This window comes from Labrus bergylta, chromosome 5 (genome assembly GCF_963930695.1).
Source record: "Labrus bergylta chromosome 5, fLabBer1.1, whole genome shotgun sequence".
Taxonomy (NCBI): domain Eukaryota; kingdom Metazoa; phylum Chordata; class Actinopteri; order Labriformes; family Labridae; genus Labrus; species Labrus bergylta.
Genome location: NC_089199.1, coordinates 24,701,663 through 24,715,683, shown reverse-complemented (window position 1 = coordinate 24,715,683; position 14,021 = coordinate 24,701,663). Strand labels below are relative to the sequence as shown.

The following is a 14,021-nucleotide window of genomic DNA, read 5'->3' as shown; positions in this document are numbered from 1 at the left end:
CGTTCACATGTTGTTTTTTTTTGCATGCACATGCAAACACAAACACATACATTTTGTACACACTTTAACTATGACAGAGAAAAGCTCGGCATGGGGAGAACAAGAGATTCTTACGCACATAGAAACACATTTTATAAACACACGCTTTCACACCTTGAATCATCACAGAAGCTTCCAAGAACCCGACAGGAATAGCAATAATCCCCTGTTTCTCATTGGTCCATAAATAACGCTTGTGTTCTCGTTAATCTGAGGAAGCATGAAGGAGACAGAAAGAAAGAGATGGGCTGCTCACAGGACGACTCCTGCATCATGGAGCGTCTCTGGCTCTACAAAAAAAAATGTTTTCATAGACTTCAGTTTGAACTCACTGGCCTCAAACACAATCACAGATAGACGTTTCAGCATTTAAATAATTCAAATATTACTGCAAAAAACTACAAGTGTTGCACATAGAGTGGCTATGAGAAGTAAAAGTAGTCTCTGGATCTTAAATGAAGAATGTGCGACTTTTTGATCCAGGAGGGTTTGTAAGTGACTTCCTGTGCTTCTGCAGCCGGCCTCTAGTGGACACTCGAGGAACTGCAGGATTTTACACTTCAGCATCGGCTTCATTTTTCAACACCGGATGTTGCCTCTTGGTGTTTGTTTTTTCTTGACTTGAGGTTCGTAAAGAAATCTTTAAAAAGTGATAATTGTGTCAGATGTGGTTTTGTGTTTTTTATGTTTTCAGGTCGTCGTCCGTACGCAGCTCTGTCCGCTCCAAGTTCATCATATTCGTCAGAGGCAAGTCCTTAAAAATATCAGGATGTGAATGTCCTCTCCCTCTCTCTCTCTCTCTCTCTCTCTCTCTCTCTCTCTCTCTGTCTCTCTCTCCTCCCTCTCTCGCTCTCTCTCTGTCTCTCTCTCTTTCTCTCTCCCTCTCTATCTCGCCCACTCTCTCTTTATCCCTCTCTCTCCCCCCTCTCTCTCTCTCTCTCTCTCTCTCTCTCCTTCCCTCTCTCTCCCTTTCTCTCTCTCTCTCTCTCTCTCTCTCTCTCTCTCTCCTTCCCTCTCTCTCCCTTTCTCTCTCTCTCTCTCTCTCTCTCTCTCTTTATCCCTCTCTCTCCCCCCTCTCTGTCTCTCTCTCCCCCCCCCCCTCTCTCTCTCTCTCCCTCTCGCTCTCTCTCCCTCTCTCTCTCTCTCTCACAGTGACTGATGGTGCTGACAAAACCCCCCGATAAGGGATTGAACCTGCCCTCTCCTGGGATTTTATCAACAGGCTATTGGAGCAGAGAGACGGGGATCATTAACTAACATGCCTTCCACATACAGCCTCTTGTTAGTGCCTCTCTTTGGTCCAAATGTTCTTCCTGCTCTTGTTTTAATATCTGTAGATATTACCTATGGTATTTTGACCTTCTTCCCCACCCGTTCTTTTCTCTCCACCTCTCTCTCTCTCGCCCTTGTTTCTCTGAACTGCTCACCTCTTTACCTGTGATTGTGTTTGTAAACTGTGACTCGATTGATTTTCAGTAGATGTGTGTCTCCTGCTCACAGCCCCACAGCTCCACCTGAGTTATAGGACTTCATAACGTATTGATTAAAGCCGTTGTCAGATTGATTGACGACTGCAGAGACCCGACTCCTGCAGCGAGGCGAGGTGGGCTCATGCACTCGGACAGAGTCGACCTTAACCCGTGTGATCATGTTTGTTTTTTATATTCAGAGTTTAGGATTCGACTCTTGTTCACGAAAAAATGCATTTTTGTTCCACATTGTGTTCATCATTGAGATCAAACATGAACAAGCCAGAGCGTCTTTATGATGAGTGTTTACATCCACTGAAACTTTTAAATCGCTGCTTAAAACACGCCTCTTTGCGTTGGCCTTTGATACAAGTTGACATTTTATCATCTTCCTATTTTAAAGAGGACATATTCTCCCCCCTTCTCCACCTTTTCAAACAGTCTCCTGTGGTCTAAATGAAACATCTGTGCTGTGCTTTAGTCAAAATATAACATGAATCAAGCACCAGAGGAAGCTTGTGACCCTGTAGAAACCAGCTCTCTCAGAACTCTCCGTTTTGGTGTGTGTGTCTCTTTAAATGCAATGAGCCCCCTGAGTTTTCCCCGAAGACATCACTCGTTCGCTAGCAAGAATAAAAAATGAAGGACCTGTGCAAAAGTTTTGTTCTAGTCTGGGGGGGGGAGTCCATGGGTGGAGATATCAGGGGAGGGGAGGTGATTTTTATTTTTTTTACCAGAATCCCACTGTGACATAACAAGGAGAGAACATTTGAAACAGAGCATTTTTCTCTGTGTTGTAAGACTTATGCAGACCACAAACAAAAGGACTGAATGGATTTATTTAACATTTTGTGGGTCAGTAGACACTCAGGTTACCCAGATATATGTTCAAAAACACTAAGTGGATTTTTCATAATATTTCTGCTTTACAGGGGGTAAGAAACGAGATAACAAACTCCACGGCGGTTATCAAGTGTGTTGATGATGAGTTGAGCTGTTTCAACCTCATTCCCTCTGAACTCTCCTGGACTTCAGTCAGCTGTGAAACAGATGAGAGAGACACAACAATGAGAGAACGAAAGCGAGATGAGCAGCTGCAGAGGAGAGAGGGTTTCATTTAGTTTGAATGTCAGCAGCTCAGGATGACTCTTGTGTGTGTCTCCTCCTCTGCTTCCTTTCTGCTCTTATTGTCTCTCTCCTCCGTCCCTCGCTCTCTCCCTTTTTCTCTGGCAGACGTCCAGACTCGCTAGTGACTGAACTGATCAGCTTACATTTAGGTCTCTCTCTCTCTCACTCTCACTCTCTGTCTCTCTCTCTCTCTCTCTTTCTCTCTCTCTCTCTGTCTCCCTCTCTCTCCCTCCCTCTCACTCTCTCTCTCTCTCTCACTCTCTCTCTCTATCTCTCTCCCTCCCTCCCTCTTTCACTCTCTCACTCTCTCTCATACACACTCTCTCTCTCACTCTCTCTCTCTTTGTCTGTCTCTCTCTCCCTCCATCTCTCACTCTCTATCACAAATTTCCCTCTCTCTCTTTCACTCTCTCTCTCACTCTCTCTCTCACTCTCTTTCTCTATCTCTCTCCTCCCTCCCTCTTTCACTCTCTCATTCTCTCTCTCACACACACTCTCTCTCTCTCACTCTCTCTCTCTTTGTCTGTCTCTCTCTCCCTCCCTCTCTCACTCTCTATCACTCTTTCCCTCTCTCTCTTTCATTCTCCCTCTTTCACTCTCTCACTCTCTCTCTCTTTGTCTCTCTCTCTCTCCCTCCCTCTCTCACTCTCTATCACTCTTTCCCTCTTTCTCTTTCACTCTCTCTCTCTCTCTCACTCTCTTTCTCTATCTCTCTCCCTCCCTCCCTCTTTCACTCTTTCACTCTCTCTCCCTCCCTCCCTCTCTCACTTTCACTCTCTCTCTCTCTCTCACTCTCTTTCTCTATCTCTCTCCCTCCCTCTTTCACTCTGTCACTCTCTCTCTCTCACTCTCTTACTTTCTCTCTCTCTCTCTCACACTCACACACGTTGCAGTTGCGTGACAGCGAGGCAGGTCACACTCGGCAGACACACACGCACACAGAGGTAAAGGCATGACTTGCATGCACATGCGCAGACGGACGGACGGAGAAGACACGGCGCCACACACTCTCACTGGCTCTCACACACACACACACACACACACACACACACACACAAGTGGTGGCGTGACTTGAATACACGAATGCAGACAGACGAATTCACACGCTGACTTTGGAAGGTGCCAGCAGGAGGCCTTCAGATGGTGCAAAGGCAAATTGAGACATAAATCATTTCCTCGGCGGGGGGAAGATTAGAGCTCCAAACAACAGCAGCTTCCACCTCAGTCAAACACTGATACAACACACAGACAGTTTACGCTCCTCTGCATACACCCACTGTCGCCCCCTGCTGCATGACTGGGACATTTTAAAGGAGGAGACAAAAAATGATAAAAAGGGGGCTGGACTTTGATTAAAACCTGATCAAGATATTTATCTCTTTTTACTCAATGCTGTCTTCCTCCTCCACTGACCCTCTCTCTCCCACAGGTGCTGACAGGAAGTGACCAGAGGCAGAGCTCGGCATTGACGGCTGTTCTTTGGAGTTCTAACCAGCATCAAAACCATCCTAAATATCATCATCATCATCATCATGAAGGTCGTAGGTGTCCATAAAGAGCTGGGTCTTTATCTTTTTCTTAAAGGTGCAAAGGGACTCTGCAGATCAAATAGAGTTTGGTAGTTCATTCAACCACCGGGGGGCGACAGAGGAGAAGAGTCCAGTTAGATTCTTAGGACCCTGTTGGGAAGGTTGGATCAGATGCCTTTCATTGGCAGAGCGTAGTGGGCGGGAGGGAGTGTAGACCTTTAGGTTTAGGTAAGAAGGAGACATTTTGGCTGTTTTGTAAGCGAGCAGCAGAGTTTTAAATGGGAGCCGGTGGAGGTAAGCTTACTCTGTCTCTTGACAAATTATTCAGAAAATATATTCTATAGAACAATTGTGTCCTTCCCTTGCAGTTGACTCCTTCATGTGAATTTCAGGGGAGTTTGTCATGTAGCACTGGAGGAGAGAGGAAGGCTTCAGTAGTGGAGGCGTGGCCAAAGAGCACAGCATGGCCGTTTTTGAAACCGCCTTCCTTCAAACTGCTACGAACAGCTTTGGACAATATTTTATAGTGTACCAAGTCCGGCTGGTTTTTGAAGCTGTTTTCCAGCCCAAAAAGTTGATTTAAACTCCAACCTACCACTGACAAGGCAAATAGCCAATCATAGTTCAGGGGTTTGGGGCGGCCTATCAGATTTCTAGGGTGGCCCTGGCAAGCCCTTGGCTCCACCCCTGGCCAGGTTGCAGTTTTGCCTCCTAGTCTGACGGATGAGTCAGCGGTCCTTCAGCGCCGCACACTACGTTGTACTTAGCTTCCACTCTAGTCAGTCATTGTGTTCACACAGGGCGCGCTGCGGTCCGTCTCCGGCGCGAGCCACCAACTGCACTGCGATCTGCTCCGTTTCAAATACGCAGCGAGTCTATTTTCACCGGAGTGCGCTGCAGGCACGCGTCAAGCTGGACAGAATATGACAGCCCGGACAGGAAGTCAGACAAGGAAACGCACAGAGCATCCGGTCAATTTCAAAATAAAACACAACATACGGACTCGCGATCATATTTTTCATCACTTTATCAACATTACGTCAAAACAGGCTCAGAATTAACAACAATGCATCCTCAGAAAGACAAAGCAACGTGTTTTTTACATGTTTTTCTCGTAATTCCCGCGGGATCTTGTAGTTCTCCTGTGATGTGTCATGGGTGCGCTGCTCTGCGCTGACGTCCCAGAAACGGATCCAGTGTGAATGGGCGCGAGCCGTCTGACGGAGCAAAACCGTGGCGCTGATGGGCCGCGGCGCGCACGGAGTATGTGTGAATTGCTGGTTAGCGTGAAAGAGACGTTAATCACCTGACTCTAATAATGTTCACAATCACAATCTGTAACTGTCCTCTGACTTTCCACAAGGGAAAGTGTTTATAGTATATACCTAGTATTATTTTATCTCGTTTGTAATTTCTTGCTTTACTTAATTAATGTAAATATATTTGTTTTTTTAATTTTTGCTATTTTTACTAATCATACTAATGTTTTTGAGCTGCTGTAACAAAGAAATTTCTCCCAATGGGGGATCAATAAAGTGTATTTTTATCTTTAATGAAGTAAAATCTTCCTTTAATCATAGCAGCTGAAGAAGGTGTCTGAGTAGAGTCATCTTCTTAAGCAGTTGGGACGGACCCTCCTTCTCTTTGGTCTCTCAGCCCTCCTTTCCTCCTTTAACCTCTCTGGTGAACGCCATGGCTGCAGAGCGGGATGTGAGGCGACATCAGAGAACGAGAACCGACAGCCACGGAGGAGAGAAACAAAAGGCTTATGTCTGTCTCACTGCCCGTATCAGCCGGCTCTTAAAGGCTCTGCCGTGAACTTCTGCAGACTTCCCCGAGGATTTGTCGAGAGTCTGCCGCTCTGAACAGGCCCATAATTTACCGCAACAGTGGCGTCAGTAAATGAAGACGCTGGGGACACATCCAAAAGACTAAAAGCTTAGCGAGCCCAACATTCAGAAATGTGAAATTAAACCTTCAGTTGCTCTCTGGTTGTTCGATGTGCATCAAAACTAAATTGTTAAAGAGAGTAGAGGACGGGTGGAGAAGAGGAACAACATCAGGATTCAAACTCAAACATGTCAGATTTATGAGAGGGAAAAGAATACAAGATGTCAGCACTCAAATGTCCGTCTTTATTGACTTCCAAGTATCCAAACTCTCTGATCACAACAACTAACAACAAAAAGACGATCTCACAGTCTCAGGGGACGGTCAGATAGGACGCGGTGTGCGCTGCCCTCGCTGTCGTGTGCACTGTAATGACCCGGCTCTTTTTTTATTTTTTATTTTTATTAGGTGCAATAGAGTGACAAACTGGTGACATATAAATAACAAATGAGGCACAAAAAAACAAACACCGGCTCTGAAGGCCGGGCAAAAATGAGGGAAACATACGGTTTTAACTAAACGGTGTAAGGTTTATTACAAAAGGTTTATTACTAAAGGGGGTGCTCTGCACTCCCTTTAGGTTTGAGTATGGACTCTGGACTTCAGGGCGCAGGTACAGGATGACCACGATCTCTCTCGTCTGACTGCAGGGGATTCCTGAGGCTTGTAGCACATAACGTAGTTAGCATGGTGATCATGATTAGCATGCTAAAGATAGCGTCCCTTCATCGGATGATCTGTGAGGTATGTGAGAAGGACTGATGGCTCTGGTGTGTGTGTATGTTTGTGTGTGTGTGTGTGTGTGTGTGTGTGTGTGTGTGTGTGTGTGTGTGTGTGTGTGTGTGTGTGTGTGTGTGTGTGTGTGTGTTTGTGTGTTTGTGTTTGTGTGTGTGTGTGTGTGTGTGTGTGTGTGTTTGTGTTTTTATGTTTGTGTGTTTGTGTGTGTGTGTGCATGTGTGTGTTTGTGTGTGTGTGTGTGTTTGTGTGTGTGTGCGTGTGTGTGTGTGTGTGTGTTTGTGTGTGTGTGTGTGTGTGTGTGTTTGTGTGTGTTTGTGTGTGTGTGTGGTGTTTGTGTGTGTGTGCATGTGTGTGTGTGTGTTTGTGTGTGTGTGTGTGTGTTTGTGTGTGTGTGTGGGTGTGTGGTGTTTGTGTTTGTGTTTTTATGTTTGTGTGTGTGTGTGTGTGTGTGTTTGTGTGTGTGTGTTTGTATGTGTGTGTGTTTTTTGTTTGTGTGTGTGTGTGTGTGTTTGTGTGTGTGTGTTTGTGTGTGTGTGTGTGTTTTTTGTTTGTGTGTTTGTGTGTGTGTGTGTGTTTTTTGTTTGTGTGTGTGTGTGTGTGTGTGTGTGTGTGTGTGTGTGTGTGTGTGTGTGTGTGTGTGTGTGTTTCTAGCCTTCAAATCAACTTGCTTTAAGAATGTGATTTTTTTTTTAGGTTTTGTCTTTATTTCCATTTTGTTGACATTTCCATGCATTATAAATATCTCTAAACTTTTTCCCTCTTGTATGAACTTCCTGTAAACTATTCCGTTTTTGTCTCGAGGACACGTTAAGCGTCTAAAGAGTTTTTTATTGTTCGTCACACATCCCTCCCGTCCTCAGTCCCTCAGCGTGATGATGACATCATCGTCCTGTCCCTTCCACAGCATCTCGCCCTCAAAGTCCACCATCTTGTGTTTGCGGCAGCGCAGCAGGATGCCCACCACCTTATCTGAGATCTTCACGTATCGGTCAAAGAGGCGCCCGAAGCTGATGACGGTCCTGCCCTCTTTGTCCTTGTAGTTCATGTCTCTGATGATCCACACCATCTCCTCCATCTCTCTGTGGATGTGCTTCTGGGCCCGGTCGCCCCTCTCCGCCGTCTTGGAGCCGTCTTTGGGTCGGCCGTAGCCCGACTCGCCTTTGCGTACGCGCTGAGCCATGGCGTATTCATGGTCGAATTCCTCGCTGAACGGGTTCAGCTTCTGGCCCTCGATGTGCTGCTGCGACCACTGCTGCCAGCGGCTCTTGATGTCATTGGTGGTGACGATCTTGACCTGAAAAGGAAAGACAAAAGGGCATGTTACCCTCAGAATAAAGTCAGAGTCTTTACAGTTCTACCAGGATTTTATCAAACCAGACCCTCTTTGAAAAGTCAAATCAAGTCTGACAAAACCATCAGATGTTCTCTAGGTTGTCCTGGACTTTTGGCCCAGACACCCACCAGAGAAAAATCTGCTTTCCACAGACGGAGCGTTTAGCGTTTCATGAGATACAGGTACTTTACTTTACTTTCAGTGAGGATGTTTCCATGGATTTCAGTATCCTGGGTTTGAACATATTTTTGTGTTTGTGCATGTAAACATCAGATCCTGACTTCAGAAAGCAGGATAAGCCCTTATCCGGATTTAGAGAAACCTGATTTTTTTCCACCTGGAGAACTCTGAAAGAATTCAGGATTCTTTGTCATGTAAACGCCTTAACCCCGTTTTCTGACAGGTGCCGACCATCTGCACAGACGCCGCCTCAGCCAAGTGACTATACAGCACAACAAACATGGCGGCGGCAACGAGAGCGTCTTATTTCTGGAGCGAGGAAGAAAGTGACTTTTGTCTTTTTGCATCTGCAACCTGGTGGTGCGAAACCAAAAATAATCCACAGAGGTCTTGTGTTTCTCAGATTTCTAAATGTCTGCAGTTTGGGTTGTAAACATCACATGGCGTCTGCACCAATAAGACGCAGTGATCATGAAGCAGGATTTGAGTATTGAGCTTGTCTACAGGGAGATGAAGAACCATGTTTCTCTGAGTCCAGGTAAACACCAGATCCTGAAGATGATCAGAACCAGGACACTCGCTAGCTACTAGTGCTACTGCCATATTGTATATTTTGGAGCAACTGTAACGATCGAATTTCCCTCTGGGATTGATAAAGTATTTCTGATTCTGATTCTGTTTTTCTGCAGAATGCCGTAACTAACTTTCCTCTGCACAGACGACTGAAGTCACATGACTGATCACCTCCAACACACGAGGTCACGTTGAAGAGTCGGATGCAGATTCTTTTGGATTAATGACCCGCAATCTTTAAATAAACTCTTCTCTGCTCGGTGCACCTGATCCCCGTCTTGACCTTTTGCTATGCACCCGGAGACATTCCCCATAGAACCCGCTTTATGTTGCTCCCATGAAGCACCGACGTGCATGAAGGCTAGAGTTTAAGACCCCGCTGGAGGAACCCAGGAGGAGGATCTGTAGAGTTCCTCTTTAAGTGCACGCTTTGCTGCAGCTTTTATTTGATCCTCTTGCATCCTCTCTGTAAAGCCTCAATAATCAGTACCTACTCACTCCTCCTATACGACCTCGTCTCCTACCCTGACCCCTCCTCCTCGTCTCCTACCCTGACCCCTCCTCCCCCTCAGCTACCCTGACCCCCCTCCCCCTCACCTACCCTGACCCCGCTCCCCCTCTCCTACCCTGACCCCCCCCCTCCTCTCCTGCCCCCCCCCCCCCCCCCCCCCCCCGTACTTTCCGCAGCTTGCCACACCGACAGATCGGTGTCATCGTATCACTTTGGAATTCACACTTTAAAAAGTGAGGACATGTCACAGAGGGAGCGTCCACCAACCTCTGTGAACCCTTAATCACCTGATCAACGTCTTTCCTGTCCTATATCAAACCCACCCTGTTTATTTTGTATTTTTACATTAATGCAGTATGCTCATTTTTTTGATAATCACAGCGTTCTAATATCTGTCTTGACTGAGAGACTGGTCCTAAACTGGAAAAACAAAATCCTGTTTTTGCAGTGAAAAAAATCACTCATGTGACTTTGACTTCAAATGTATTCTATTTGTTCCGTCAGCACTCGTCCTCCTTTTTGTAAATAATTTTTTGTGTGACCTCTATGCCTTTTTCTTTCAGAGACAGGACAGTGGATAGGACAGAGAGAGTGGGGAATGGATTGCCGGAAAGAAGCCCAGGCCGGACCTGAACCGACTTAAGCCTCCGCACATGAGGCGCGCTCACTGACCACTAGGCCTCCGGCGCCCCCTCGTCTCCCTTTTTTTTAGGGAACAGATTCCATGAACTGCAGCTGAAGAGACAGATATTTACGTGTCCTGCATCCTGTAGCTGAGTGTTTGTATTGGTGTATTGTATATAGGTCAAATGTCACCTGTCACATGATCCAGCACACTCAAACACTCAATGCTTAGCATGTCGTTTTAAAATTTCTGCGCAAAATATCTAATTCAAGTTTATTATGAGCCACATACACCTAACGAGTTTGTATGCGCCTTCATGTGGTTCTGCAGCTAGCCTCTAGTGGACACTTGAGGAACTGCAGGATTGCTGCTCTTTGTTTTCCTGAGATCGGGTTTTAAAGGTTGATGCACAGACTGACATGACACCACTCTCTGATGTGACAAATATTATTAAATTGGCTGATTAGTAAAACCACAATCAGGCCAGAAATAACTGTCATCCCTCCTTCTTCTTGAACATCACACAAACCCACACATGCACAAATAAATCACAGAATGGTCTGTCTCATATTTCTCCTAGCCCCCCCCCCCCCCCCCTCCCCCCACCCCCCCCTGTGGTTCCACCTGAAGGTCAGGTTGGAGAACACGTTGCACCACAGCCTCTCTGTATATTTATTTATTTATTCCATTGCTCTGCTGTCGCTCCAGCTTGTGTCTTTATGAGTGTGAACCCGTTCTCTCTCTGACGACCCCCCCTCGGCATTTTATAGCCCAGATTTTTACTGCTGATGTTACTCAAGCGCCCTATAGTTTGGTGTCCGGTTCCTGCAGGTGACATCAAAGGGACTTCTGCTTGTATATCGGAGCTGTGAGACCGTGAGACTGACACGTGTTCTCCTGTCCTGTGACGAGTTTGAATCCGGGACGAGTGGAAACATTTTGTGTGGTCGTAAGAAAAGAAAACAGAAACCTGTAAACGTCTGTCATGTCTATATAAAGAAGAATTAAAGAGCGGTTACACAAAGTTTATCTTCTGGAAGTTTAGGTCCTGATCGTCTGACTTGTTCCCGTCATCATCAACAATAACTCGACAGATCTCCTCTCATCGTTTACAGACGAAGAAGAAGTGTGAAAGCTTGACAGATTTGAAGCGTCAGTGATTGAACGACCTTTTCATGAGGACAAATTCATAAATTCTGCTCCCTCTCGTCGCCCCCCTCCCTCTTTGTTTTGTTCATTTAGTTATTTTTAAAAGTCAGTCTGTAAGGTCACACGGTGACATCTTAAAATCTAAATCTACATCCTAAATATCTCATTTCACAACAACCTCACTCAGCTGACAAACATCTTATTCCAAGACCGTACACGCACAAAAAATCTAAATCTTCTATGAATGCAGCGAGCAAAGTGTACTCGTTGAGTGTCTTGAAATGAGATCTCGATGTCTTAATTAATTAGTGCATTCTTAAACATGCAGTATGTAGCGTCCGCCACCAGGGGGCTCTTAATCAAAACAATTACAAAAGAGGACGTCGAGGCTGAGGGGATTTGGGATTCCTGTTTATCGTTCATAACGCGTAAAAAAGCAGAACTTCAACCTCTGAAATAGTCGCCAATATTTCAGCCAACAGATCAAACTATCGTCGTCGTAGTTCCGTCTCTTTGGACGATTATTTATCCACGACCTTTACATGAAATCGGCTACTTCGGTGTAGCAAATTATTTTTCCTTTCAAAGGTTGAAGCTGAAAAAAGATTCCTCCATCAGTTTTAATAACATCTGTGTGAGAGAAACTCTACCTTCGGCCGAGTCGTGTGTTTCTTTGGAAGGATGTCATTCTGCTCGCTCTTCGGCTCGTTGTCGCTAAGCCCCGCCTCCTCTCCGATCCCGCTGTCCTCCGTGTCGACGCTGCTGCTCCTCGAGCCGAGCTTCTTCTCCTGCAACATCAGCCTCCGGTCCTGGATGACTCCACCTCCTCCTCCTGCGTTCTGCAGCGCTCTCATTTGGCGCCGCCGTGTCGGTGACTCGTTGCCCAGGAACGGCTTGTTCTGCTCCGGACCGGATTCCATTTTCCCTTTGATTGCGCTGATCAAATCGCTGCTGCTGCACTCGCTGCGTTTAGGCTGGATGGACTTTGTCACCGTGCACGCTCTGATTTTACTCCCTCCGGCGTCGCTGCGATCGGCTACGACGACTCGCGGCGTCACCGTGAGTTTGACCACGTGGTTTTGTTGTTTTTCGTCCTCCTCTTCAACGGACGTCGGCATCCAGCCGCTCGGGATGGCGTCCTGCTTCTCCGAGTGGTCGGTGGCCCAGCCCTGCCAGCTCTTAGCCAAGTTAGCCACCATGGCGGCGCATTTTATCTTCCGAACGGCGCGTTTGAAAGCCTGAGGCTCCGGAGGGGGAACAGTGGAGGTTCCTCCGCTGCTCATGATGACGAGGCGCCGGGAGAGACGTCACCAGGAAGCTGATGTGTCCTTTGTTTTCCAAATGCAAGGCCGTGTTTTAGTCCTTTTTAAAAATGTCTTTGTCTGAAAATGTAGATGTTTAGGTGATTCAAAAAGAGAAAAGAAGTTTTCTGATTTAAATTAAAAGTGTGTCTTTAAGTTCCAGCTTGAATCTTAAACACTCCTCACATGCGATATCTTCCCAGATGATCTCGGGTGTAAAATCCGTCCGTCTCAATCCTTTATATCCGCGATGGATGTTCAGGGAAGCATCCGGAGCTCTGGTGGCCGTCAGTCGGTCAGTGGGTGAGCGTGTCGGTGTGAAGAGTGCGAGGACTTTATCTTTAATCCCTGCTGAAGCCCCTCTGGCTCCACGGCCGCCTTTAAATAGGGACGGGTCGTAAAGGAAGTGATGTCACAGAGAGTCCACGTGAGACAGGAACGTCTGGTGTCAACACTCGTCTCACGCACACACACACACACACACACACACACACACACACACACAGACACACACACACACACACACACACACACACACACAGGCTGACTGAGGAGTGGAATTTCTCTCAGTGGGACGGGGGGAACAGGTGTCCAGTGTTTTTAGCTCAGAGGTTTCTGCCCTGACACGCTGCCTTCAGCCTCTGAGTCAGCCTGCTTTAGGTGATAGATGTGTGTGTGTGTGTGTGTGTGTGTGTGTGTGTGTGTGTGTGTGTGTGTGTGTGTGTGTGTGTGTGTGTGTGTGTGTGTGTGTGTGTGTGTGTGTGTGTGTATGGGTGTTTGTGTGTGTATTTATAGGGATGTTTTCATGCAGATACAGTACTAGTTATGCTTTGATCATCTCAATCAGCTGTGTGAGACTCGATTTCAGAATTGTGGGTCACTCACAAAGCATCCGGAGTGACTGTGTCTGAATGTCTGTGTGTGTGTGTGTGCGTGTGTGTGAAAATATGTGAGGATTGGATTCTGGATTAAGGTTCAGTAAATGTATTCAAGTGTTTCCTTTCTTGTTCTGCACTTATCTGAAGTTTTTCCACCTCCGGCTTCATTCATCGATTATCTCTGAATTTTGTTTATTCGGGGTTTCGGCCTCTTGAGGTTTTCATTATGAGTCTAATTGTGTCTTTATTATAAGTCAGTTATTTCTGCTTTCAGGGACATGACTGCAGCACAAGTGGAAACAGTGTGAAGAAATGAAGTCTATCTGGGTCGTAAAATGAACCAAAAAACAACAAGAACAGAGATAGAAACAAAACCTTGGTGAGAAAACAACCCGAGCTCTGACGTAAATATGAGATGAAAAGTTGCGAGTATAAATTAAAAAGTAAATATGACGGGAGATAAAAAAGTAAATATGATGGATTAAGAAGTCAAAGAACTGGTGATAAAAAGTCCAAACATGACACAAAGCGTTGACATTAAGAGAGACAGAAATGAAAAAAGAGCAAGAACACCAAAACATGTTGAGATAAAGTGTCAAAAAATGTGATATCAATATCAAAATTGCTATAAGCTCTCTACAATGTTTAGAATTTAGACTGCAATACCCATTTTAAACA

General features: G+C 46.0%; 1 protein-coding gene across 1 annotated transcript; it reads right to left on the bottom strand.

Annotated features, from left to right (window-relative positions):
* Positions 1–6,279: 6,279 nt before the first annotated feature.
* Positions 6,280–12,834, bottom strand: abraa (actin binding Rho activating protein a). Its single transcript, XM_020653141.2, has 2 exons — positions 11,815–12,834; positions 6,280–8,087 (listed from the first exon to the last, which is right to left on the bottom strand). The coding sequence occupies exons 1-2, from the start codon at positions 12,445–12,447 to the stop codon at positions 7,650–7,652; spliced, it is 1,071 nt and encodes a 356-aa protein (XP_020508797.1). The 5' UTR covers positions 12,448–12,834; the 3' UTR covers positions 6,280–7,649.
* Positions 12,835–14,021: the final 1,187 nt, after the last annotated feature.

What these genes read in the sequence shown, in the direction of transcription:
- abraa (XM_020653141.2), bottom strand. Translation starts at nt 12,447, where the DNA reads ATGAGCAGCGGAGGAACCTCCACTGTTCCCCCTCCGGAGCCTCAGGCT. An exon ending in AACACACGACTCGGCCGAAG is followed by an intron (nt 8,088 to 11,814) that starts GTAGAGTTTCTC and finishes TTTCCTTTTCAG; the next exon opens with GTCAAGATCGTCACCACCAA.